This window comes from Vitis riparia, chromosome 7 (assembly GCF_004353265.1).
Source record: "Vitis riparia cultivar Riparia Gloire de Montpellier isolate 1030 chromosome 7, EGFV_Vit.rip_1.0, whole genome shotgun sequence".
NCBI classification, from domain to species: domain Eukaryota; kingdom Viridiplantae; phylum Streptophyta; class Magnoliopsida; order Vitales; family Vitaceae; genus Vitis; species Vitis riparia.
This window is the reverse complement of record NC_048437.1, coordinates 4,561,598-4,589,050: the sequence shown is the minus strand read 5'-3', so window position 1 is coordinate 4,589,050 and position 27,453 is coordinate 4,561,598. Positions and strand designations below refer to the sequence as shown.

At 34.6% G+C, this 27,453-nt stretch overlaps 3 protein-coding genes across 7 annotated transcripts; 2 read left to right on the top strand and 1 right to left on the bottom strand.

The window, feature by feature from the left end:
* Positions 1-31: 31 nt before the first annotated feature.
* Positions 32-2,293, top strand: LOC117917742 (ADP-ribosylation factor 1-like). 3 transcript variants are annotated; one of them, XM_034834116.1, is made up of 7 exons: positions 32-192; positions 352-507; positions 776-846; positions 1,022-1,141; positions 1,300-1,418; positions 1,700-1,781; positions 1,903-2,293. In XM_034834116.1, the coding sequence occupies exons 2-7, from the start codon at positions 360-362 to the stop codon at positions 1,906-1,908; spliced, it is 546 nt and encodes a 181-aa protein (XP_034690007.1). In that variant the 5' UTR covers positions 32-192; positions 352-359; the 3' UTR covers positions 1,909-2,293. The 3 variants fall into 3 exon arrangements, with proteins under 3 accessions (XP_034690007.1, XP_034690005.1, XP_034690006.1); XM_034834114.1 differs by having other exon boundaries at positions 1,700-1,806; XM_034834115.1 differs by having other exon boundaries at positions 347-507; positions 1,700-1,806.
* Positions 2,294-10,259: 7,966 nt separating this feature from the next.
* LOC117919418 (cyclin-D3-3) lies at positions 10,260-13,027 on the bottom strand. 2 transcript variants are annotated; one of them, XM_034836618.1, is made up of 5 exons: positions 12,247-13,027; positions 11,935-12,136; positions 11,667-11,797; positions 11,228-11,549; positions 10,260-10,448 (listed from the first exon to the last, which is right to left on the bottom strand). In XM_034836618.1, exons 1-4 carry the CDS (start codon positions 12,745-12,747, stop codon positions 11,265-11,267), a joined length of 1,119 nt encoding a protein of 372 aa, XP_034692509.1. In that variant the 5' UTR covers positions 12,748-13,027; the 3' UTR covers positions 10,260-10,448; positions 11,228-11,264. The 2 variants fall into 2 exon arrangements, with proteins under 2 accessions (XP_034692509.1, XP_034692508.1); XM_034836617.1 differs by lacking the exon at positions 10,260-10,448 and having other exon boundaries at positions 10,937-11,549.
* Positions 13,028-21,526: 8,499 nt separating this feature from the next.
* On the top strand, positions 21,527-23,747 carry LOC117918834 (F-box protein At1g47056). Of its 2 annotated transcripts, XM_034835761.1 has the most exons (2): positions 21,527-23,297; positions 23,383-23,747. In XM_034835761.1, exons 1-2 carry the CDS (start codon positions 21,762-21,764, stop codon positions 23,392-23,394), a joined length of 1,548 nt encoding a protein of 515 aa, XP_034691652.1. In that variant the 5' UTR covers positions 21,527-21,761; the 3' UTR covers positions 23,395-23,747. The 2 variants fall into 2 exon arrangements, with proteins under 2 accessions (XP_034691652.1, XP_034691651.1); XM_034835760.1 differs by having other exon boundaries at positions 21,527-23,747.
* The last annotated feature ends 3,706 nt before the right edge of the window (positions 23,748-27,453 follow it).

Genomic DNA, 27,453 nt, shown 5'->3' with positions numbered 1-27,453 from the left:
CCGAAAGAATATTAAGGAAAAAAAAATGCTAGTTCCCTTTATTCTTTTCTCCCTCAAACCTCATCCGAATCCCATTCTATTCCCCCCTTTTGGACCACACCTAGCTTGATTGATAAAATTCTAAGCAGGCACATAGTCTCTTGTTGCAGGCCTCTGAAGATTGAACAAGTTTTTTCCTCTTCAAAACTGCATGTTGGTGAACTAGACCTTTTTCATAAATTTAAGATTGTGGTTTTTTCTTCTCCTTTTCTTCAGTAAAGTTTCAGATTTTGAGGAGACTTATTATATTTTTTGGCAATGTTTTTTTTTGTCTTGATCCTGATATTCCCCTCAATTTTGTGGTAAGAGCAGAGGAAGATATGGGTTTGGTGATATCTAGGCTTCTGAAGATGCTCTTTGCAAAGAGAGAAATGAGGATTCTGATGGTGGGTCTGGATGCAGCAGGGAAAACAACCATCTTGTACAAGCTAAAACTTGGGGAGATTGTTACTACTATTCCAACCATTGGTACTTGCTCTGCTTTCTCCATGCCCTTGCCTCTGATCATGAGCACAAAGATATTAATACTAGTCACTGAAAAAAAGGAAAGAAAAAAGAAATGGTTTTATAAGCCTTTGATTAATTTGCTTTGGTCTTCATTAATTTTCTTTCTCTTCCCTGAAATAAATTGGAACATGTAAATTGATATATTTGATTTGAATGGGGATTCAGAATTCCCAGTAATAGCTTCTATTCTTTGTGATCATTTTGAATACTCGGACTCTTAATTGGCTAGGTTTCAATGTGGAAACTGTTGAATACAAAAATGTTAGCTTCACTGTGTGGGATGTAGGAGGACAAGACAAGGTACTTTGCTTGATCCTTTTGGATTAAAGCTTTGAAGATGCATGCTTGATGTTTACTAATATTTGTCACTTATTGGATACAATAATTGGTGGTATGTTCAAGAATGCTGGTATCGATCTTGTTGTTACAGTTTATGGCTATGGAGGGCTAATTTTATTCTGATACATTGCTGTAGATTCGGCCTTTATGGAGACACTACTTTCAGAACACTCAGGGTCTTATATTTGTAGTTGATAGTAACGACAGAGAAAGAATCTTAGAAGCAAAAGATGAGCTTCATCGGATGCTGAGTGAGGTCAGTTTTGTGTTCTTCAAATTCACAGGGATAGATGGACTGAATATAGCTCTCTATCTCTTTATGTCAAAAAGACTAAATCATTAGGCACACTAAAAATTGTCTGCCAAAAAAACACAGTAAAAAAACACCTTGCCTTTCTTCTTTTCTTGTTGCAGGATGAACTACGTGATGCAACACTGCTTGTGTTTGCTAATAAGCAAGATCTCCCAAATGCCATGAGCGTTTCTGAAATCACTGACAAAATGGGCCTGCATTCGCTGCGTCAGCGCCGCTGGTAAATCGTTTTTCTTTCAATTAATTCACTCTCTAGTCTGCATTTCAAATAGAGGGCATTATATACTTGTAACAATTTGACAAACTTGAGTTGCTGGGCTCAAGCTCCATACAAAACTACCCACAAAGAAATACAACTTTTCCTGCTTGATATTGAAACTAATCAACAGACATGGTATGAGATGCTTTAAGGAATCATCACAGAGAATTTTCAGTTTCGGTTTAATTTTAATAATCATTTGCTTGTTCTGATTAGCAAAACTTGGGAATTGGGTGGTGCAGGTACATCCAGAGCACTTGTGCCACATCCGGGCAAGGACTCTATGAAGGTCTTGATTGGCTATCCAGCAACATTTCTAGCAAGGCAAGATAAGCAAGGCTCTTCTGAGGTTTTTTCTTCTTATATGTATATAACTTCTCATTGCTATGTTCCTGTTGGGGAAATATTCAATAACCTTATGTAGAATGTTTGTTTTTGCTTACAGGCATAACTCAAAGTGCCACCAGAACTCTGGGCTCCTTCTCCCAGATCCCTTTTACTCATAAGGTTACCTACTGAAAAAAAGAGACATGGATATCTACTATGAGTGCTTGTAACCATACTTTATGTGCCCATGTGATTAACATTATACTAAGTTTAGGGCTTATAGCCCCTGATCTACATCATCAGACAGAATGATGATCATGATTCTAAAGCAGCTGTTATAAGTTATAACATTACTAAAAAAGTAATTATCTTCAATTATGTGAGTTGTACTCTTGATTTGTTTTCGTGTTTCGTTGTTAAAGCTCTTTGTTTGTTGCCCTTTAATAAGTTGTAACATTTCTAACAAAGTAATGATCTTCAATAATGTGAGTTGTACTCTGATTTGTTTTCGTGTTTTGTTGTTGAAGCTCTTTGTTTTTTGCCCTTTAATGTTTCTGTTTTCTCCCTTGGAATAATGTGAGTTGAACTCTGATTTGTTTTCGTGTTTTGTTATTAAAGCTCTTTGTTTGTTGCCGTTAAATGTTTCTATTTTCTCCCTTGGCTGCAACAAAATGGAAGGGGCCATATAAACTAAGTGCATCAAATCCATTTTGTGCATTTGGGTGTACAGTGTGGACACTTCCTTCACAAGGGTTCATCTCAAATTCTCAATAAAAGGGCTTGACGCCAAACTTCAACCATAGACCTGTGATCAAGACCCAAAGACAAAGCACTGTTGTCTGGACTGCTTTAGTGCCCCTTATTGAGAACACTGCATTTCTATGAGGCCATTCCTGAAAATTAGAAAATCTGAATGACTCCATTGCAAGATTTCACCAGTAGCTCTTGGGCCATCCTAGAAGGCTCAAACCACCCCTCCCTTCTTGGCTTGGTAGTTTGTATAGGAATTGGAAAAAGAATTCTAAGGCTGCATTTTGTTTAGGGAATTGGATTTGGGGCCCTTAATTCTAACTCTTTGAACTCTAACAAATTTGCAATTGGAAAATTCTTGCTGCTTTTGGGATTTCTTCCCCATCAAACCCTTGTTTTGGATTGATACTGTGGGTTTCCTTTCTTGTCCTTTGATCAAAATGGAATCCAATTTAGGCCAGTGTATGCTGCCAAGAGCTGCTCAAATTTACTAGGACAAGAGAACTCAGAATTGCTGGCGAAATTGTACCACTATTTTGTAGGACAAAAGTGAAGTAAAAAAAAAAAAAAATTCCTAGAAATTTTTCAAAAGAATGAACAGAAATTTGACTATGAAAATTTCAATAATTTTAGTAATTTTATAGTAAACAAATTTTAAAATTTTCAACAATTAATAATTTAATTAATAAATTACAAGATGTTTTTCGTATAACTAAATGTAAATTAATCGAGAATGATAGAGCTTCTAATTTAAGAATTATTTATAATATGTTAAATATAAGTATATAGTAAATAATTAAATTAAATATCAAATTTAAAAAAAATTGAAATATGGAAATCTAGTTAGAAACAAACCTACAATTTAAAAAATATATATATATTTAATGAAGTCATAAACGAAAAATTACCAAAAAAAATTATAATAAAGCAAAAAATTTGGTTGAAAATCTTTTATGCGTATGGAAATCTACTCACAGTAACAAATCAAAAAATTCCCATATATCAAAACATTTCGAAATAAAGAATTTATTTTTGGTCTAATATTTAGAATTGATATGCTAGATGTAGATAAATCATATCTTGTAAATTCTCTCTTTTTGTCCATCGGCGTTTCTTTTTATCATTTCTTTTGTGTTCCTTAATGACTAAACCTCTTATAATGATAACTATCAAATTTCTATCTTGTTTGCCACTTAAAAGAAAAAAAAGAGAGAGAGTTGCATAATAATAATAATAATAATAATAAAAGATATAATAAAAAAGAAAAAAATATGTAAGTTTGAATGTTATTCATATTTTTATAAAAAAAAATTTATAAAATGAATTTATTAAATCTTTAAATGTATTCTAACACTAGAGTTGAAGGTGGAGGAGACATAACTAGGAACATTTAATGTGACATAGTTAGGAAGTAGGAAATTAAAGTTGAATGGAATGAGGGTGTGGGAGACTATTTAGTGTTAAATCCTAGTCTTACATTTACTATTAATAACGTATGTTGTATATTAGGTTTTGCATTAAGTATGAGAAGACAATTAAGAGATGACTCTAAACCATTTTTAAGAGGGATTAGAGATGCTTAATTCAATGTAATTAAGTAGGTGTGGGACACATCAAAATATTTTCATATGAACTGTATTAGTTCTTGTGAGATTCGATATGATACTCAATTTTCTTTTATGTGTTCCACGACAGTACAATTCATCAGTTAAAATGAACTTAAACAAGAAAGAGATAAATGAGAAGGTCGGTGAATGAGAGATGATAGATATCATTATCCTAGGAGTCACCTAGAGTGACCAAACTCATCAAATAAATAGCCCTTTTATAAGAGGATTATCTTATGGATCCCCTATGATGAGAGGACTATCAAATAAGTGCATCATCATGATTAGATAGTTATTTGATGGAGGACTTTATTCAATTGATGTTATAAATAGGTTGTTTCCTTTCCCTCCTTGGAGCATTAGGAAAAATGCAACCTCATTTTTCAAGTATTGTCTCCCTCTCTTTCTTACAACTTGTATGAAGTTTTTAAGTTATAGTTACATGGGATTAACTCTCATAACCTTTCACTAATACAACCTGATTGTTTGGAGCATTGTAATCTTTCATAAACACGACACAATTGTCTAGAGAATCAAATGATTAGTGAAAAGTGTTATGATGTTGCGCTTTTTTGTCTCTCTTTCTTTCTCTCACACACGCCCACGCGTGCACACACATATACTTAGGGTTTATTAATCCATTTTTCTTAGGATAATTCAAATATGATATTGTTTGGAAAAAAAAAAGGACTATGAATTAACTTGAAACAAGGGGAAAACGACATGGTATGTTTTGTAATTTACCTAAAGAATTTTTCAAAATTTTTCCAAGATTTCCTATAGCATCATATAACCATTCTATGGTGTATTAGCTGTTAAATTTTTTTTCTTCCTATAGTCAAATTACATCTTGCTAGTCCAAATCTATAATCTCTTGTAAATGTACGTCTAATGTTAACTTAAAGTTCCCGAGGGCTTTTGAATTAGTATTAGAATGTGGATAGCTCTTCGTTAGATAATATATCAAGGCACTTACTTTCTTGTCTTTGCTAGATTTGAGTTTTCTTTCCACATCTTGTAGAAGATTGCAATGCTTAACATTGGGGCTATAAATGATGAAAAATTCTAAGGTACAGAATAGGTGAAATTTGGATCATGGAACATAAGCATAAGCAAATAAGATAATAATACAAACATATGAGATCATCAAAGTGCAAAAGAATATGATTAAAATACAATGGAATGGGATAAAGGTACGAGATAACGAGACTCATATGTGACATAAATGAATGAGACTCGCATACAAAGCAATGAGATCCGAATTGCACACATGATACCAATGGATTTGTGGTCCATTTTCAATAGAAATCAAAAGGAAAATGCAATTTGGTAATATAACTGCGACCATAAACGACAGACTTCACATAGCTACTTCTCATCACATGTGAGAAGAGTACTCTTGTAGACCTGCAGTTTTTGGAGCTTTTCACATGGATTACTATTTAGCAAGGACACATATATTTGCCTTCACCTGCATGCTTTGTAAACAACGACAGTACTACTTTGTGTTAATACATGTTTCGTATTTCAGTTATTTAATTGTCAGTGTCGGACACCTTGTATATGTGCTGGATGCCAACACCCATGTGAGGTTTCATCTTGTCAATGGTCAGTGGTAGGAGGGAGCATTGCTTCCAATTTATGGACTTTCTGGTCGGAATGTCACAGGCTGAAGGCAGGAAGTCTAAATGCCATCAATCTGTGCTTTGGCAGTAGGTGAGATTATTGTTGGGCAATAACGTATGACTTCTGGCTGCGGACCACCTTGTTGGATAATTGATAAATCACTTCAACTCGTGAAGAAATGCTTTAGACTCGCAACTTTCTTTGAAGTTTTGGTAGCTTTCCATTTGAGTGGGTTTCTCCATTGCATTAACTAAGGCCTTAAAATTCGGGGTCGCAATGCTCTTGGCGTGTCGTGTTAATGTTGCATCAAAGCTTAGACATTCTACCATATAGGTCAATCCAAACTTCAAGGTAAATAATAATCAAATTTAAAACATAAATCCAAAGATTAAACAAGTAACACTTTATGTAATTTATTTAACTCATTTATTACTTTAATTCTATTTAATAATTAGAATGAGTTGGGTTTTGTATTAGTTTATATCATTAATGTTTCAATCACATATGTTTATGATTAAATAATTATTGAATTATAAAGTCAGAATCAGTTTTATTACACTTCACTCGTCGGAGGTTGAGTTGTCATGTCAACTCATGGGGGTTAAAGAAAGCAACCCCACTAGAGATTTTTTTTATTTTTTTATTTTTTATGATTAACAAGTTTGCCCCTATTATATATATTTTAACCCTTTTGTTTTAGGGTTTAGTTTTTTCTAGAAAGGGCAATCGCAATTAAGAGGTGTTTCTTGAGAGTTTCACCTTTATAACTCTTCTTGTTCCTTTTGATTAGTGGATTGTTGAATGTTAATGCACGTAGGGATCACATTGATTAGCAAATCGTGTTCATTTTATTTTTTTCGTGGTGTGTGATTTGGCTAACATCAATCAACTTATCCATTTAAAAACAAATTTACAATGAATTAAATAGTTTAAAATTATAATTAGATTAATTAATATGATTATTAAATGTGTCAATTTGGATAACCAAAGAAGTGCCTATTTATTAAATAAATTATGCAAATCAATACGGCGATACTAAATTATAGTCAACCCAATTAAAAAAACATGTTGAAGTTGTATTAACAAATCAAATTAAATTTTGTTGGTGGGTATTTTCCCATTGTATTTTACCTGATGAGACTGGTCAGTTATTCAGGACAGAGACGGAAAAGAAATATATGCTATCAAATATCAATCAATATCTTTACATCTGACCAAGTCTCACACATTAATGTGTACCAGGGCCTCTGAGTATGGAGTGCAATGAAGTGGGTATACCCAGAGTATCAAAACAGCTCACTTATTGCTTTCGGTTCAGAATTGCAACTTTTTTTTACTTGGACTGCAGTACATATGCAAGACTAGCACCAGTGGTCTGCATTTTTGCCCACTAATATCTATCTGCAAGTTTGGATTTTCCTCTTTTCAGATCCAAGATCAAATAAAAAACAAGGGAGTAGTGAGTACTGAACTTTGACAATTCTTCCAAAATAGTATCAAAAAAAAAAAAAAAAACCAAAAAACAATCTTCTCTGGCTGTTTTCAACTACCCTCTTTCCTCTGTTCTTTCACATGTATACTATTTTCTTCATTTGTTTTATCATATTCATCCATCTGTAACATGTTGGGTGCTTAGTTTTCTTCACAAAGTATGAACAAAGAAGTCCTCCTAGGGAGACATTGTCTCTAATTATCATCCACCCCTTTTAGTCTATTACCCATTATTTAATGGGGCATGAAAAGACCATCCCCAAGAAAATGACATCATGTTGGAGCATTGACGTGCCCAAACAACATTGGTTTGCCTGTGCCTGCACCAGAGATTTGTTTAGCAGAGTGAAATCAAAATTTCCTTTTCTTACTTGTTTGATTTACCTCTTAACAAGTGTGGGTTTCCATAAACCAAACACTCTCCTCAATAGAAGAAGCAGTTGAAAACTCCTTTCCACTCAATTTCTGAGTTCAATAATAGCTGACTTGGAGATTGCTAGTGTGGTCTCAACAACCACCATGTGCAGTAGATGAGAAAATTCTTGGAAGTGATTTCGTGGAGTATAATCATGTGATCCTCTTCCGATGAATGTAACCGAATGTCATGGAAAATGTTTGGTTGTTTTATTAGGGTTTTGACTCTTTTGGGCATACATCATTGCCAGTCAAGGGCATTCAATATTCAGTCAAATCTTTGTTAAAAGGGTACTCTTGACCCAGTGTATACCAATTCTAGACTATGTTCAGGTAACCCAGAAGTTAACGAGCAAAAGAAAGCTTTACAACCCTTAATATCTTTACCCCAACTCTTGATTGAGTTGAAATAACCTATTCTCTCCTACTTATAGACACCCTTTTATACACAAAGTTTTTGGAAATTGTCAAGAATATGTCAATAGGTATAATTTTTTGCTAAATGTTTAAGTATTCTAAATACTCAAGCTTTAGCCTATTCATAAACATTTCATCCAAGTTCCAGAGTCTTAACACTACCCTCTAGAGGATCACAAATATTCCATGCCCATTATTGAAAGCTCTAATGAGGGTATTGGACAGTGTCATTAGCAATTTCCTAAACACGGTTGGAACCTTACTCTAGAACCATCTATAAATCCTGGCAGAGGATTCATTTCTGTAATATAGGTGCCAGCAATGTCAAAAGACACTACACAACTGCTGGCGTGCCCTAACCAATAAGGTGCCATGTAGAACAGAAATGTCTTTTGAGTGTGTTCTTAGGAAAAAAACAAAAACCAAAATGGCCCTTCAATCTACACGCATGAATGCAGCCTTGTTTCATTTGACAATATCACACTATTTTTAACATGGAGAGACTTTACGAAAAATATATAGTAGATTTAAAAGCAAGTTGGATCATAAGATGCTCTTCATGCTGATGTTACAGAACTTCATGAGAAGACACCAAAAGCAAGTCCCAATGGGGATTTACCTGTAAAAACAATGCTTATAATTTCTGTGTATTCTATGTTCTTTAACGCAGCAGAGTCCCAAGATGACGACATTGAATAGGTTAAAACCAACATCACATGGAGTGATGTACCTCAGGCTCTGAGAGCCATGGTTCAGTAAGAGTGATGGTTTAGAGCTTTCATGGCTGCCTTGAGAAATCCATACAAATCTGAAAATGTTTATAGGTTCAACATTTTGTCATGAAGGAAAAATGGGGATTTTCATGCTCAGAATTTCGTGAAATGGTGATAGTCTTCACATTGTTTCAGACTACAAGCATTCTTGTCAAAAATAATTATCTTTTCACTGCAAGAGTGTCCATGCTTGGCAGCAATTCATTGGGCACCGGACAACGAGTCATTGAGTATTACTGGCTTCCTGAAAACAATCTGATTCAGTCAAGATCTGAGACTTATAGAGGAGAGAGTAAACATCATATCATTCAAGAATTATTTGGTGGGGCTAATGAATTAGCTGTCCGGCTGAAAATTTATTTAGTGGGGCTAACTTGCTTAACTCCTCCTCGATGAACAGTGTCTCACACAAATACAGACACACATGAATTATGACCACTACGACAGCATGCTGATCTATGGCAAATAGTACCAACCTTAAAGCAGAAAAGCAGAAGCAGGTCAACAGAAACACAGGCATTCCCCACAAGATCAAAAGGCTCCCATCTCCCTCTACCCCATATTCAAAATCTCCACCACCCACCACTTTTTCTTCGTTTCCCTCTCCTTTTTTTCCCTTTTTTAGTTAAATCTTTTCAGGGGTTCTGGGTGTTAAAAGAATCAAATGCATCCAGCAAACCACTTTTACTCCTCGCTTGTTCCTGTAATACAAATTTGTCTACAGTGATCACTTTCTAATACAGATTTGACATGAGACAAATGACAGAAGTTCTAATTGGACACCCAGAAATGGTCTCCAATTTTCACAGTGCATACACACTAAGAGAGAGAGAGATCACTTGCAGGGTGAAATTATTTTGTATTGGTTAGCAATATATCAAGGTGATCTTACTCACCTGGTTTACTGAATTATGCTTGCAAAATTGAGGTAAACAAAATAATTTAGCTTATAACAATCTTTTATGAAGGTAATTTTCAGGTTAGCCCATCAAAATTCAGAACTAGTATAACAAGTCTGAATAGTGACTCTTTTTTTTTTTTGGACAACATGCATGAATAATGTTAGAAAAATGTTTTAATAACACAACATTATTGATGTATGTTTCCTCTCATTAAAACAAAAATGAAGTCATTAGGACACTATCTACCCTTATCCCCCACCCACACGTACTCTTCAGGGACACCTACCATTAATCCTCTCACCAACATTGCTCCCCACTAATTACAAAACCCTGTACTCTCCCTCCCCCTCAGACATAGACACATGACAATCAACACGCAATACACGCACAACAGTGTATAATGCTAGCCTATCCATGTATTCCATAATCAAAACACAATTTTTTGTTGGAAATATCTAACACAGGTGAAGCAGATACCATATTTTGAGGCAGCTATTAGACAGCTTAAAAACACAATAGACATCCTTGGAGTTTCAAATGATCATACATGAGTGCTTTTAATGTATTTTGGCCTGTGCTCACAAGGAAAGAGTTCCCTTCAGTTTGGGGTTGTTTGGCGGTGAAAGCCAGGGACAAGGTTGGGCAAGCAGATGCAACCCATCTTGTGAGAGAGGAACAGGAGGACTGCAAGACACAGACAGGATGTAGTAATAATTATGGTTTATATGCACACTAAAGAGTTTTTAATAATAATTGTACTTCATAATTCTCATGTAATGAAATGGATCTTGATAATTTTTTGTAAATATTACACCTAAAGCATGTTTTTCCTTTAGTTTTTCTCCAATAGATGGAGCAAAATACACAAGTATTTATAAGTTTGAGAAATCTGCTAATCAAGGCAATTCTTCAGAAAGAGAGATCGATCCTAAAATCCTAAAGATATAAACATTTGGATTAAGTTATTGAAGTGAAGACAAGTTGAATAAGATCAAACCCATTATCAAAGTTCTGTATAACATAAAACAACCAGTATCCATCAGAATCACAATTAATCAATTAATTATTTTTCCCTTTTGGAAAAATCACCATGGACTTCGCATGCCCATCTCCATCTATGGTTTCATCTTACCTAGGCCAATGATATTGATATGCAAATAATGTTATGAATATACAGAAAAAAGGATACCTTTGGATTCATATTCAATGTAACAAGTTCATATCAGAAAGATTTGAGGATGCTGGAAGGAGAGATACTACATATGCAAATATAAGAAAAAAACTCCATCCAAAATTTCAACAGCGACCTCCAACTGTAGAAGCAAGTGAAGTGGAACTCAGTTCCTGTCCAATTCATCTCATGGGTTTGGCTACAAATACAATGATGCATCATGAAAGGCAATATGATTGCACATTTAAGAACATACTGCGAATAATGCGCAAAAGTGAGAATGTATAAATACCACGGGTAATAGTAGATTAGATAACAAGACCGGGACATTAACGAGGGCTGCTAAGCACATCAACAGACACCCGATTCAGTGAAGGAAGTCGCATCTGCTGGTCCTGGGCTCTGCTCTTTTTGAAAAGAGGCTGGGAAGACGATGAAATTGATGTCGCCACAGCCCATGAATCACTGGAGCTATCACAGCTAAAGGGCGCATCAAAGATGCCACTTGGGCTGCTGGGCAGGGACAGATGCTTGCGCTTGTGGGTCTGGTTTTGGGTATGCCCATGGCTACCCAAAAATTCCAGGATAAGTTTATAGCAGTCATCCACATCGTCCTGTCAAAGGCATAGCCAAAATTGAACTGATGAGGCAATGAATTTGGATTATCTCAGTCAAAGTAAGAGATAAAAGCTAATATAGAAACAAAATATCCAATTTCTTTGGCTACAAACCTTACTGATTTTGAGTACACTCAGGAGCTGATTCTGGTATTCCAATGGATTACAAGGCTCAACCTCTGTGATTATATGCAGCATGGTTGCAGTAGCTAAGGTGGAAGGAAGATAGCACAAGAACCTCGAATCTGGAATTAAATTCAACATTGAGGATTCCAATAATTAAATGGGTTAACACATCAAACATTTCTGTTTCCTTTTCCTTTATTTTCCTTGGAAAAGTTTAACTATTAGCAATGGAACTGAGGGGTGTTTGATTGCTCACCAGCAATGACAGAGAGGAGAAGGCGCTCACACCTCTCCAGAAACTCCCAATGCAAGTGGGTCTTCAATCCAAGCCTCCTTATAATGTGATCAAAAAACGAAATTGGGGTCACTGGATTCATCTTCCACTGAAGAGTAGAAAGCACCAGAAGTTCCATCCTCTGAATCGTCTTCGCTTCAAACACATATTTTGTCTCCTCCACCTAATAAAACACAAGAATGCACGTTTATGACTGAACAAAAACACCAAAAATAACAGAACAATGTGACATTTTAACAAACACACAGATCTCGAATTTGCATTACAACATACCTGCAGGTCCAAGAGAAGAGGAACATCGGTCTCGTCCACCTTTGCAGCCAAAGAGAGACAAGTGACAGCAGCGAGTTGACTCATCCAGGGCTTATCTCTCTGAAAACACGAACTCGATAGAAACCTATCAAAGTAGTTAACAGCAAGAACTGCAGTCAGAGCAGAAAACCCATAGTGAGCATTGACCTTCAGCATCCACTCAACAGCCTTTGTACGAGCCACCGTTAAAAACCCATCTGAGATTATGCCACTGTAACAATGATGGGCCTGTTCTTCTTTTGAGATTAGAGAGCAAAGTTCATCATCTTCCCAAAACAGGTCGTGTTCAAGCAATGTCAAAGGAAAAAGAGATTGTTTTTTCTCACGGTCACATTTCTCAATCTCGCTCGCTTCTTCTACTTCCCCATCATCATCGTCCCCAAAACGCTCTTCTTCACAGTAGAGACCATCAAGAAAGAATGGAGCGTTCTGCGACAGAGTCTCTTGTTCTTGCAGGGCCATCTTCTTCTGCGAAGAAGAAATCAAACCCTCTGCTCATTATACCAAAAACATCTCTGCAAATGTCTACCTTTGTAGAGTGTGGGAATAGAAGAAGATGAGATTAGAGAGAGAGGCCCAAATGGAGTAAGCAAATGAGGGGTTTTATCTGTGAGGGCTTTCACACCTGTCCTTTTTTTCCATGGAAAACCTTTTCCCTGATTTTTCCTTTTTCCCTTATTCTTTTTTATTTTTTGGGAAAGGGTGTGTTTGGCGCCCTAGAAAATGGAATGAAACAGCACACTCACCTAGTCCAACGATGGAACTAAACCACTTGTAGTATCAAGTAGGAGATATAAAGAGTCTGATCACTGTGCATCAAGAGGCAATTCTCAACAACCTCCATGATCATGACTTGAAAATGACATAAAGTTTGTGAATTTAATACAATTCCCATTGTATTTTTCTCGTGAATATGAACTAATTCACCTATTCTCATCCCTTTACTACTTAGACTAATGGCTCATATATTATAAAATTTATTGTGGTTATGGAGATTTTAACAATTATGAGAGCTGCTTTCATGGTTTGTATTTTTTATTTGATTGATTATTTTTTCCTCTTTGTAAAGGTGATGTGTGTGTTAGTGACTCATTGTAGTTGGTTTAAACTTTATATCCATAATTTCGTTTCAAAATCCAAATTGTACTTATAATTCAAACTATCTAGTAACTCATTAAAGGTAGGTTTTATAAAACTTAATACTTATTATTTAATAATTTAAGTTTACTTTAAATTAAATCATACTTAAGTTGTTGATTTAAAACTTATTATTTAATTTTTATTTTAAATATTAAAGTTATTTAATAAAATTTATTATAAATCATTAAATTGACATATTTATCATCATAATTATAATTAGGACTAACGAAATCGAATAATAATGAAAATCATAGAGTAACAAAAGAGATAGTAGAAGCAACTATGACAAAAAAAAAAAAAAGTAAAATAAAAATATAGACTTATAAATAAGTTAATTGTTTTTACTTATTACGTAAAATTATTTTTAACCTTAAGTTATATCACTAAGTCATTTTACTAAATATATTTAATTTATTTAATTACTTAAATTAAGTTATTAAGTCACTTCAAATTATAAGTTGATTTACCAAACACCTCATAAGATTTAAACTTTATCGATATTTTATAAAATTAAATTTTATTATTTATTTATTTTGAAGTATTAAGACTGTTTGATAAAGTTAACTTAAAATTTATTTTAAAATATTAAATTGGCATAATTATCATCGTTAATTTTAAGTAATGTTGTTTTTCATTGATTTTAACTAATAATTATATTTTTCACTAATCTTAAACAATAAATTTATTTATTAAATATTCATATTTAAATTATTGTAAATATATAAGATAACCATAAAATATTTTATTATAAAAAATGAGAAATTATAATTCTAAATGTGGAATTATCATTTTAAAATATACTCTTATTAGTACAAGTAAATAAGGCAAAAAGAATTCAAAATTAAGAATAAATTAACTAATAAATTACTTAAAGATAAAAATAACTTTAAACTATAATTTTAAATTATTTTATCAAATATGTTTAAAATTTAAACAAACTTTTTGTGCTATAATTTTATTGAAAAACAATAAGATATTTGGAGATTAAAAACATATTAAAATAAAAAAAAATCATATTTTAAAAATTAAAATCTTCTTTTCCAAATAAATTATTAAAATAAGACTTGAAATGGTAACCATGATTTAATTTGAGTAATTTTTCAAAAAAAAAATTTTAAAAAGAAAAAAGAAAAAAGAAAAAAGAAAAAAGAAAATATCAAGGAACAAGAAAAATTTTAAAAATGATGAGTGATAAGCTATGGCTTCTTTTGAGATACTATCATACAATCTTTGATAAAATCTAAATGTACATATAAATTTAATAGGAAATCACAAAATGGCGATATTTAAAGCTATAAAAAGATTTTGTTGTGAGCTATGAGGAGAAGTCGTTTTCATTGGCGGTGGCGTTGACCTTTTGTAGACCGTGTTTGTCTTGTTTAGCGAGACGCGAGATACAGAGATACGATATATTGAATTCATTGAATCGCCTGGACACGTGTACCAATAACAAGCAAACTCGACTTCGCGTATACCTGAAAACGATTTTTTAACAAACCATTTTTAAGAATTATTATTTAAAATGATTTTTTTTTTTTAATAAACGTTTCATTTTGATGGCAAATATGAAAAATAAACACTTTTTTTTTTTTTTCCCCTTTTCTTAAAAAATTTTACAAAATTATTAAATTATTTTTTGAATATACGAAGAAAAAAATATAAAGGAAAAATGAAGGAAGATAAAAAATATATTTAAAGTTAATAAATTATTTTTATATATTTTTTAAAATTCTATTTTTTACCATAAAAGGAAATTATTTTTATTGATATATTTTTTCCTTATATTATACTTGATTCTTAAAAAGTAATAAAAAAATGATTTTTTTATATTTGATTCCATCATAAAAAATATAAAAGAAAATTAAATGCAAATAAAATTTCTCAAAAATCTATATATTTTAAAATTATTTTATCTTTATATAACGAAGAAAAAGAAATAAAATAAATTTAAATAAATATATAAAACTAATTTTTTATTATTTTTTTCATTTTTCTTTCTTAACTCAAAATAGAGCACACCTTTCTTTTTAAAATGTCATGCTAATTTTAGACTATTAAGTTTTCAAGCCTTTTGCCTTAAGCATAGTGCTGGTAACAAAATGATTTCAAGGCGGATCCCATCATCCATCCCACTCATCCTAATCATTTAGATCAATCCTCATCATCGTCCCAAAAAGGAAAATCTTAAACCTCGTGGGGTGGGTTACAAAAATTGAATTGAATCAATATTTATATATTTTTATAACTTATTTTATGAAAAATAAATTATTTTATTTTATATCCGTGAAAAAAATTAAATATTTTTTTATGTAATTATATAGATGGAAATAGTAATATTGGAGCGCTCCATTTGCATTGGTGAAAATAATTACCCAAAAAAAAAATGGTGAAAAAAAGGCATAATGATGGCATGCATGGATTTGAATGATATCATAGTTTTGGTGGCATGATGGTCGCATGTGTAGCACCAACTTTTTGGTTGACCAGCCTTGTCCAAATCATTGCTTCTTAACCAACATTTTAACTTCTATTAACTTATTAAAATCCAGTATTATTAAGTCATAATTAACTTCTAATAAACCCATGTTATGGGGTATATTAAATTTAATAATTTTGTTAAGGCAATATTTAAATACTAATAGTAATTATCTAATGGGGGTGGATGGAAAGAAAAGACAACGGAGATGCTGCCCAAAGACGAAGCAAACTGAAAAAGTGGCTCTCAAACATACTTTGATATAACAAGTCTTGTGACCAAAATTTAAAGACCTAAGCGAAAAAAAAAAACGTAGGAAAAACCAAAAAGAAGGAGAAACAAGTCACTATCGACTGAAAAATAAAAGAAAGAAAAGGAAAAGAAAATCAGTAACGTGTGATTCACGAGACATGTGGTATTGGAAATATGCAGAGGTACAAAAGGGACAAGTCATATGGGAAAGGAGAAAAATAAAAATTAAAGTTTTTACATTGAAAGCAGAAGAGAAAGCGCGTTGCAGGATTTGCAACATGCCCTCTCTCCGCTCTTTATTGTTGCCCTACTGGGTACTGTCTCCCTCCCCTAGAACATACCCCGTACGCCTCCTTCGGTTTCATCACTCTCCTCTCCGTCTCTTTCTTTTACTTAGTATCCATGCCATGATAATTGATTGACATTTATAGTATAATAATACAATAATTTCTTTTAAATAGTGTAGATGTACGTGTATGATACGGGTTATACGGTTACACAAGTATTTGTTAGTATTAAATTTGTAATTAATTTTAGATGATTAGGTGATAAAGAGTTAAATTTTTATTTGAGAAAGTTAAAAGTATAAATAGGTACCATAAAACTTTGTGGGTTGAAGGTGGTGGTGGTGGTGGTATCTTTAACCCACTTCAGCTTTGGTCAATCTCAAAACCCAAAAATGGGGAAAAGGAAAAAGGGGTGTGAGCAATGTGAGTCCACTTTTATAGATTGAAGAGGTAGAGAGATGTCTAAGGTAAGAAAACATGGGAGCAAATGTAGATAAAGGAGAGGTGGAGGAGATGGGAAGGTTAAAGCCTAAAGGTGGAGTACGAATGAGTGCTCAAAATAAATGTAGTGAAGGCTGTGGAGCAAGTAGCAACCAGCGACCCATGATGGCCCAATTCATTTGGCAACATCTCTGACACACCCCACAGCTGTGAATCCCTCAACCCCAATACTCCAAACTGGCATACCAAACATTAGAAAGAATTTCTTTTTCAAATATCAAAAGGGTTTTTATCAAATTTCCCAATGTCACGGGTGTGAGAGTGAATGAAAGTGACTTGCAGGAGCATATGGGTGTGAGAGAAAAGAAACCAAATCCTAATATCATGGTGTTTTTTGAATTTTAAAAGAATAATTTTTTTATTTCTAATTTAAATACCTTTTTTTATTTGTCTAAAATATTATATTTGGCCACACAATAAATGAATTCAGACTTATACTTTCTCCTATAATTTAAATTGACCAATCAAATTATTTAAGATTGGCTGATGGACCAAGTTAATTAAAGAACAACTCTCAATGCATTCACATTTTATGAACATGGGTAGATTTCACACTCTTGTCCATGTGGATCAGCCTCATTTCTTTAATGTCAATGTGACCATTCAACTAATTAGGAACACAACTCTAATTGCATCCACACCTGCAGCCTCTTAAATTCTACCATATGCTACCAAAATTAATACTACAAAATTCACAACTGAAATATTTATGGACAAGCACTCCAATGTAAGGCCAAACATGCCCTTAAAATTAAGGTTTAGGGAAGCTAAACAAAATTTCTAAGGGTTGATCACCATGATTATTCTTTAACATCATAGTCATTATTGTTGTTTGTTCTGCATGCATTATCATCATCTTCAACCTTTGTACTGTTAATATCATCAGTCCCATAAGATATTGGGCAATAAGAGAGGTTTTATCACTAATATATATAAGCTAGTTACCACTTATAAAAAGGTGACAGCACCCCAATATAAAGGTTGTCCTCCCATTTCTAAAAGGGGAACATGGTCATTAGAAATCGTCTTTTCGCTTATCGATAAAGGTTTAGTCTTAATTAATTGCGATGACCCCATTCTATGTATTGTTACACCATGATGAAATGAATATAAACCAAGCTACCAAATATACAAATGGGTTAATTAGTATTAATAATTTTGTGAGTCAACTCAATAACTTTTGCCCATGCATGTACTAGCTCAAAAAGTAATGGTTAAAAAATCCCAAAGATAATTTTAATTTTAAAGTTTGAATTGAATGAAGCTTAACGAGGGGATTAGCAAAAGCCACAAAAAGGCACATGCATGCCTTTGATTTTTCAGCTAGGGTTGCCTGCAGTACTAGTCTCCAAAATAATACTATGAAAAAGCAGACGCATATGAAAATATACTGTTGTTCCTTTGTTTGTGCTTAATAACATAATCATTTCTTTTTATAGGATAAAGTGATACACTTTCCCTCATTTTCAAGGTCTCTGAAAGATTCACACACAAGTACTCTTCATTCTGAAGTATTCCTCCATGAAAGCTCTCTCTCTCTCTCCCTCTATGTGCTGCAGTTTCTACTTCACAAAGGAGAGAGACACCATGTCGTATGATCATCTTTTCAAATTTTTAACTCTTTCATTGTGGTGTACGATAAAGGGAGTACTGAGTTGCCGCCTGCCAGCAGCAACGGAAAAATATATATATATAAAGACCTTGTGTATTTCTTCTTTGTCCGGTGAGACCTGCAGATGAATAATATACATATATATATTATGTTTTTGGGCCTCCTTTTCTCTTCTTTTATTTCTTCACTTTCATGGCTCGATCCGCGAGGCGGCGTGAGAGAGAGAGAGAGGAAAAAGCGTTGATGGAGGTGGGTGCAAGGTTGAGGGTGATGTCCAGCAAAATCCAACTTCAACTAAAAAAACCCAACAAAGTTTACTACTGTTGACTGTTGCTAGCCAGGGCGCCACTGTCCTTAACCAATCCTTTTCATCCTCGTTCCTCTTTTGAGTAGAATCATGTGCCCTTTTTTTAGGCCGTGAATTTCTAACAACAAACACAAACAGCTGTGAGCTGCATCATTTCCTTTAAAAGTCAATTCACCTCTCTCCCTCTCCTCAACACCCATTTCATCATTCCAGTTGAAGGTCAATTATCTCTCTCTGTCTCATGATTATTTTAGCTCAATGCCAGCAGTCAATTATTTAACCTACCGGAGTTAATGTACATGTTCTTGATCGGATCGGCTACATTTTTTTTCCTTCTACGTGGATGGGAAATATAATTAGTTTTTGCAACTGGGTCTCTCCAATTACTTCAAACCATAATTTATAGTACTGATCATAGTCGTCGCCAACTTTGATTCATTCATAGCATTTCTTTTGTCTTTCACGTGTGGGAGATCTGTTGATCAAAGAAAATATATATTAGCTTGTTACGGATAAGTCCTTTAATCCTTTTTTTTCCTTTAGCTTAGTTGGTGTAGAAGGGTGTTGTGGCAATCACTGTCATCAATAGAAATCAAACTAGAGCAGCTCTAAAAATACCTTTTTAGGTTATATACAAGTATTTTTTTAAAAGACTGAACCAACTCTTAATTAGTTTGAAATAGAATGCTTATCCCCAAAGCAACATGAGTAAAACAATGCATTAGAATTTTGATTGCAAAGACCGATAAAGGGCCCTCTGTCGATCAAAATACCTTGAATGGGCTCCCACCAAACGTGGGACTCAAGTTAATCATCCGCATTAGAACATCTGAACATGTGGCCTCTTCTCTATTATTCATCATCTGAAAGACTTGTTCCACTCCAACAAGTTGAATATATGACAAGTTGATGCAATTGAAAATAGACCTTAAGTAGATAAAATGGCATTAAAGTTTCTTAATTGAACCCATAATTGTATTGCGACGTTGGCTAGCTAGGTTGGGGGTGTTCCTGCGCGGCTATTTATCAAATTCTCGAGTGGGCACGTTGAGAGCTCCATGGGAGACGATGCTCTGCCATCCACTTGTGCAACAGCATTTATTTGGACCATTAAAGCACATCTCCAATCATAACGCCCATGGCTTTGAGCCTTTGACTGAGTGAGTGCCCCTTTGACTAGTTCTCACACACATAGTGAATGGGTTTTGTTTTGGAGGCCACACAGGTACGATAGTATTGGAAGAATGGAGGTGGGACACCTTCTCCACTCTGAAACTGCTTTCCTATAATAGCAGCCCCACCTGTTGATTGATTTTTACAATTCAATGTGATGGGAATTTTCCTTGGATGATGCTATGGCTTGTCAATGGGCGCCCATTCCTAGTGCGACAAGTGACTCGCAATGTCCAATCCTTGGACCCAGTCCCAAAATTAGGGTTTTTGTGCTTCATTTTCTTGCATTCCAAATGTTTTTAATAGAAATATATTTTTAAAAATGAATTTTAAATTTAAATTTTTAAATCCTAAAATTATTATTATTTTTTAAAAATAACTTTAAAATTTAGAATTTACAATAAATTTTTTTTTTTCAAAAGACAAGTTCCGTATAATACATTAGCATAAATAGTCATAGATTTGAAAAGAAATTTTTAAGTACTAGAAATGGAACAATTATTTTTATAACCATCATTTTTTACAAATATTTTTATTAAAATCTTGGATAAATATAAAAAATTCATAAATTTTATGTAACTTTTATTTAATCCTAAGAAGAACCAATTTGCCACTCTCAGTGTAATCCAACTCGGGGGCAGACCAGGCCTGGGCTTGATGGGCCAAAACCTAGTGCGGACAGGCCCATAGTACATGGGCTGCTTATGTTTAGGCTCGTACCATGGCCCTTGGGTCTATTCAGTCATGCAATAGCTTGGGCTAATAAAGGGCCTATGGGACAGCGTGAGCAATCCGACGTTGAATTTTCAACGGAGAAGAAGATTCAAAGTCGAGAGTTGAGAGTTGAGAGGCAAAGTCATCGGGCTTATACTTTTCAAACTGTCAGCTGTTGGAGCCCTAAAACCCTTCAATTACATTGAAGCAGTCGATCCCTGGCCTGGAAAAAATTAGACTGTGGAATCTTCCGCTGGAATATGGAAACAGCACTGTCGCCTAACGTGTTTGACCAATGGTTGAAGCACAAATGATTGACTGTCGATCCTCAAAATTAATATCTTCTAGTGCCCTTTGACCCTAACCAACACACAACACACGATAATGGCCCGGTGGCTGCGTTCCCATCCACAAGCCCACCTCCTTCTACCCATTCACCGAACAAAAAAGAGAAGGAAAAAGGAAGATTCAAACTAATGTAATTCCTCTGCCGAGGAATAATAATAATATTAAAAGTAAACCACTTAATTCGATCTTATTGACAATTAATTAAGCTTCAGTGGACCAGGCCCTAAATAAATTTAATAGTTTTAAAATTTTGATTGAATTGAATCTCTGTACAAATATTCAAACAAAGACTACAGGCTTGAGATGGAAAGTTCTAGCCTGACGAACGGAACAGGTCGAAATCGTATCTCGAGACAATGCTGATGGGGCCATTACAAAACGGTGTCGTTTGGGGTAAATGCCATTAAGGGCCGATGTGAGCATCGGAAATCACGTGGGACATGCGAGGCAGGAGTCTTGAGGTGATGATGATGAGTCGAGCGTGTGGAGTGCGATGAGGACTTGCACCCAAGGGAACCCGATTGACGTGGCCACAAACCCACCTTATTAAAACGCTGCCCCGAAAGGGGAATCACAGAACGGCGGCACCGAAAGGGCAAAAGAAAATAGAAATCAGACAAACACCCTCGATTTACTCTCATACGGTGGCGCGTACATCAAAAACTGATGGGTCAGTCCCACTCATCCTCATCCGCCGGAGCATCTCCGGCGCCTCCGGCGATCCCGATGGGTCCGGTAGTTCCGACATCTCTTCTAGCTCCGGCGATGTCTTCGGCTCCGGGGATGTATCTCCGTGAATCTAATTCTAGCCTTCGATCCACCGCCAGATCGCCGCTGTACATTTCTATGCCGGAAACTGACGACTGTGTCGAGTCTTCGGAGGTTGATGGGCCAGATTATACTTCGGATCTTCCAGACGATATGTTGGGTTGCATTTTTCAGTTTCTAACTACCGGTGACCGAAAACGGTGCTCTCTGGTGTGCCAGCGGTGGCTTCAGGTGGAGGGCCGGAGCCGTCACCGTTTATCTCTCAACGCGCAATCGGAAATTATTCCTCTGATTCCTTGCATCTTCTTCCGGTTCGACTCTGTCTCGAAACTTGCTCTGAAGTGCGATCGCAGATCAATCAGCATAAGCGACGACGCTTTGATTCTTATCTCGAACTTGTCCAAAAACCTAACTCGCCTCAAGCTTCGCGGTTGCCGTGAACTAACCGATGTCGGAATGGCCGCATTGGCTAAGAACTGCAAGGGTTTAAAGAAGCTCTCGTGTGGTTCCTGCACTTTCGGCACCAAGGGCATCAACGCAGTACTCGATCACTGCTCAGCTCTAGAAGAACTCTCTGTCAAGAGGCTTCGCGGTATGAATGACCGTGGCGTCGCCGAGCCCATAGGCCCTGGCGTCGCCGCTTCTTCGCTCAAATCTCTGTGTCTCAAGGAGCTTTATAATGGACAGTGCTTCGAACGGCTTGTAGTCGCCTCGAAGAAGCTCAGAACACTGAAACTGTTTGGCTGCTTTGGCGATTGGGATAGATTTCTTGAAACGGTAACAGATGGGAACAGTAACCTTGTTGAAATCCATCTAGAGAGGCTTCAAGTCACTGATATGGGCCTTTCAGCGATTTCAAAATGTTTGAATTTGGAGATTTTGCACATTCTCAGGACCCCGGAGTGTACAAATTTGGGGCTCGTGTCTGTGGCTGGAAATTGTAAGCTCTTGAGGAAGCTTCATATTGATGGATGGAGGACGAATCGAATTGGTGACGAGGGGTTGATTGCTGTAGCTAAACAATGCACTAACCTGCAAGAGCTTGTTTTGATTGGTGTAAATCCTACTTCATCGAGTATAACTGCAGTCGCGTCCAATTGCCAAAAATTGGAAAGATTAGCTTTGTGTGGGAGTCAAACAATTGGCGATAAGGAAATTTCAAGCATTGCAGCAAAATGCACGGCATTGAGAAAGCTATGTATTAAGGGATGCCCTATTTCTGATCATGGGATGGAAACTCTCGCTTGGGGTTGCCCTAATCTGGTTAAGGTCAAGGTAAAGAAGTGTCCAGGAGTGACCTGCGAAGCTGTAGATTCGTTGAGAGCAAGAAGGGAAGCATTGATAGTAAATTTGGATGCAGTTGCGGTTGAAACTTTGGATGCAAGCACTAGTGATGGTGGAGCCCAAGAAGATGGACAGGAACCTCCCCCAATGGTAAGCCAAGTAACTGTTGTTGATGGTCCTTCGGGCAGTAATGGTCTATCAGCATTGTTCAAGTCAAAATTTGGCCATTTTGCAGGCAGGAACTTAGTGGCATGCGCATTCGGAAGGTGGTCAAACAGTAGAGGTAGTTCTGCTGACGGCAAATGAATGATCTATACTAAGAGTTGAGAACTAAATTCCAGTTTCGACTACATTCTCTATTGTGGTTTTAATAGGATATATATTATATTTTTTTCATGTTTTATTACCTGTTTCTGGCTTTCTTTCTTTCTGGTTGACTTCCAAATGGAATTGCTGCAGAAATGTAAACTGAAAATTTTTATGGTTTTTTCTTAATGTCCTGCTCCTACAACAGTTTGTTCCTTTTTCCCAATTTGGTGGTCTATTTGGGACTGGTTTAGCAAGCAATATGTGAAATAGATTTGTATGGTGTTTGGTTTACGAATGGTCATAATGGCTACTGCATCAATTTTTGCATGTGGCTGTACACAGCCATGTGGTTATGTTATACCCCATCCTGTTGCATGAATTTTGCAAGAATTCGACATCTCAACTCCAGGCCATTTGTGACCTTATGTATTGCATTTGGATCATTAGATGTTCTCTGTATGAGGGAATCTAGACTTGATTTTCGCAAAAAGCCTTTTCTATGAGCTTTTTTGGTGTTTCCCTCATGGCATAGTATGTGATTTTGAAGCAAGATAACTCTTGAATTTGTCAACTTAGTTGTTTTTGTCTATGGGTGTTCCATGAAAAAGAAACATGACCTAATTTTACCTTCCGGTTCTGCCAAATGATCCATCAAAATATGTGATTTTGAAGCAAGATTACTCTCGAGTGTGTCAACTTAGTTGTTTTTGTCTGTCGTAGTTCCATGAAAAAGAAACATGACCTACTTTTACCTTCTGGTTTTAACAAATGGTCGAACAGAAATCGACGTGATTCCCTTGTTATTTGATTGTGAGAGAAAAAAAGCTTTTAACACCTAACCTTTGAATGCGTTGTGTTATAACTTATAACTAACAAGAAGTAATGCTTTATTCTTTGAGAGTGCGCTGCCTGTATTTTGGCGTTGCTTTTATGGAGAACTTTGTCAACTCAAAATGGACAGAGAGCCCTAGATTCAATGCCAATCAATTCTGATTGACGAGTTTTTTTGAGTCTGGTATTGCAATCAAACTAAACTTTGTGCAGGCTACATTGTAGAGAAGACTGTCGGCAGAATGGATGGGCTTGTTTCTTGGGGACATCTTTTAGTAAGAAAATGTTATGAATGCAGTCATGTTAGCACGTAGTTCTATGCCAGTTAGTTGGTGGGTCATACAGTGTCAAAATTCTAGGTTTGTTGTAGTAATGGGATTGGTAGAGACCTCCCCCACTTTTGCCTCATCTCTGTTTATTATGTCTGGTTCGTTACCTTATAAAAATGAATTAGTTCTGGACGTTAAGCAAATGATACAGTGAGGTGTTTTGATGTGTTTAATAGAAGTATCAAGTGCTCAATTTCTGCAGGATTTTTCTTCCTTCAGCATTCACCCTAGAATCTCTGATTCTGTACTTCAGGAATCACCCTTGGTTTAGCTTCTTTCAATGATTTTGAGTGCAGCATCCACATTCTTCGGTATTCCTATTTGTTGGATAAACTTGTCATGGATGATGCAATTCCATGTTCTGGTGTTTTCTCAATGATGATTCCATTCAAGTAGAATTTTCCAAGCGTTGATTCCATTCTTGTTTATTCTGGTTGCGTAGAAAAGTCATCTTTAGTCCATTCTTTCTTGCCTTGATGGTTTGAAATGTTAATTGATAGTGTATTTTGTGAAGTCTGGCTCTGTTAATGTTAGTCATGTGTTCAGTGATCTTGTAATTGTTAGCTTTTGACATGTTTTGTCTTTCTTGAGGAGTTTATTAATTTTCATTATCTGATAAGAAGAGGGCATGGAACCACGAAGAACCTAAATCAATCAATTTTGTCCGATGTGTGCCAATAAAATTGAAGTTAGAAACTTCGTAGGTCATGTTCTATGGTACAAATGGCGGGGGTGAAGAAATAACATCTATGTACTGAGTGAGCTTCCTCCATGCTGAAATCAATCAACGATTGGAGGGGAAAAAACTAGATAGAACAAAACAAGAATTAATTCCTTTTGAAAAACAGGGTCGTCAAAAATGGTTTGGCTGTCTAATAGAAACATTAGCACCAGCAAAGAGCAAGGGTTTCACTTGAAGGGCAACGAGTTTGAAAAGCAAATAGCAGTCTATCACTTGGGTTTGATCAGACGCTCCAGTGGGTCCGTTTACTGGTTTGAAAGAAAAATGCTGTCTTAGGCCACATTGTCAGACGACAGAAGGATGGTTACTGCAGCAAACTGAACCGTTAGTCTGTTTTCGTGCATTTGTTGTTTCTGATGTGTCCATGCCCCTGTGTTGGGTGAGCCTTGCATCCATCATATTTTGGTTTCCGATGCCCATGACTTTATGTTGGATCATCACACTTTCATCGAACTTCTCATTGGGTGTCCTTTTGACTACATCTTGACTCTTCCCAACACGCTGGGCAGCTTTGAAGCTGATTAAGTTTTAGGAAGATAGATGACTCACCGCGTGTTTGTTTGACTGGCGAGAAACACTGGGGAAAAACAAAGGAAAAGAGAGGAAAATTTACAGGTAAGAAGAGGTCAAATTTCGATATTAGATGTTGGGACTTGGGACATAGGCATGTGGTGATATTAATTGACACCGCGGAACCCGGCGGAGATTCTATCTATGAGACGTGTAGTGTAGGGGATATTGAATGAAATGCGCTAGGACTCAGCTGTCAGATTCATCCGCATTGGAGACATCCCGGGTGTCGGTGTTGAAGATCCACCAAACATTCCCTCGATGCCAATCCATTCATAGGATTTGTAATTTTTATCTTGTGGCCGAGCTGTAAGGCAATTGGTATCCACCATACATAGCCTATAGTCCAGTAAACGTTTTTTTTATTTAAGATTTTATTTAGAAAAAAATAGGATTTAATTCACTGATATAAAAATATATAAAAAAAAAAACCTAAATATTTTAAATTAGTATTATTATATAATAATAATTTAAAATACATACACTTTTTAATTAATCATTTAATTATTTTTAAAAATATATTTTTTACTTATCATATCATTCAAATTACTTGATAATCTCGAATGTTTTCCTTCCATTTAGATATATTATTATTATTTTATTAAAAAAAAATTCTCAAGAAACAAACATCTAGTAGAATTATTATTTTAATTTCCTAAAAATTGAGGAAATATTGTATAAAAAAACTCCTATTTAAATAAAGTTATTTTTTTTATTTCCTATCATTTTAAGAAGAAATATTATCAAACAAATCCTATTTAATTATAACTAATAATTTGAAAAATAATAAGGTTGTTTATTAAATAATAAATTTAATAATATATAATTATTTTAATTATGGTTAATTTATTTAATATAAAATATTTATTTATTTATTTTTATATTATATATCAAAATACAACCATATTGTAAAATATTTTATATCTAAAAAACTTTTACAACAATTTTATTCTTTATTCTATTAAATAATTATTAATATTATATAATAAATACAAATTATTATTGGTTTATTTATTAGCAAGAATATGAATTTATTTTTAACTTATTAATATTATAATAAATTCTTTTTTTTTCAAATTCTTATTTTATAATGTTTTTAACAAAAAATCTCAAATAATAAAATAATAATAATAATAATAAAATATTTAAAATAAGAAAAACATCTATGGAAGAGTCTAGTCATCAATTAATTTAGATATGGATATTTATTGAATGATTTATTAAAAAGTATATATATTTCAAATTATTTTTTAAATAGATGAAGATAATATTAATTTAAAAATTTTGAGGTTATTTTTTCCATATATTTTAGTGAATAAAATCCTACTTTTCCTTTTTATTTATAATCTTGAAAGATTCTATTTGTTTAAATTGTTTTTTGTTTTTATTTTCAAATGGAAAAGAAATTAGGATAAAGTGTTTTTTTTTTTTTTTTTTTACTTAAAATGGGTTAATTTTTACTTTAGCAGCATTATTGACATATTCTATCAAACATACTTAATATTTTTAATAAATTAAATTAAAT

Bases quoted from the DNA above. Each gene is read 5' to 3' on its own strand.
- LOC117917742 (XM_034834114.1), top strand. From the start codon at position 360: ATGGGTTTGGTGATATCTAGGCTTCTGAAGATGCTCTTTGCAAAGAGA. The intron at 508-775 runs GTACTTGCTCTG...TTAATTGGCTAG, and splicing joins TACTACTATTCCAACCATTG to GTTTCAATGTGGAAACTGTT. The intron at 1,142-1,299 runs GTCAGTTTTGTG...TTCTTGTTGCAG, and splicing joins TTCATCGGATGCTGAGTGAG to GATGAACTACGTGATGCAAC.
- LOC117919418 (XM_034836618.1), bottom strand. From the start codon at position 12,747: ATGGCCCTGCAAGAACAAGAGACTCTGTCGCAGAACGCTCCATTCTTT. The intron at 12,137-12,246 runs GTATGTTGTAAT...GTGTTTTATTAG, and splicing joins CTCTTCTCTTGGACCTGCAG to GTGGAGGAGACAAAATATGT. The intron at 11,550-11,666 runs GTTTGTAGCCAA...TGCCTTTGACAG, and splicing joins GTGTACTCAAAATCAGTAAG to GACGATGTGGATGACTGCTA.
- LOC117918834 (XM_034835760.1), top strand. From the start codon at position 21,762: ATGGGTCAGTCCCACTCATCCTCATCCGCCGGAGCATCTCCGGCGCCT.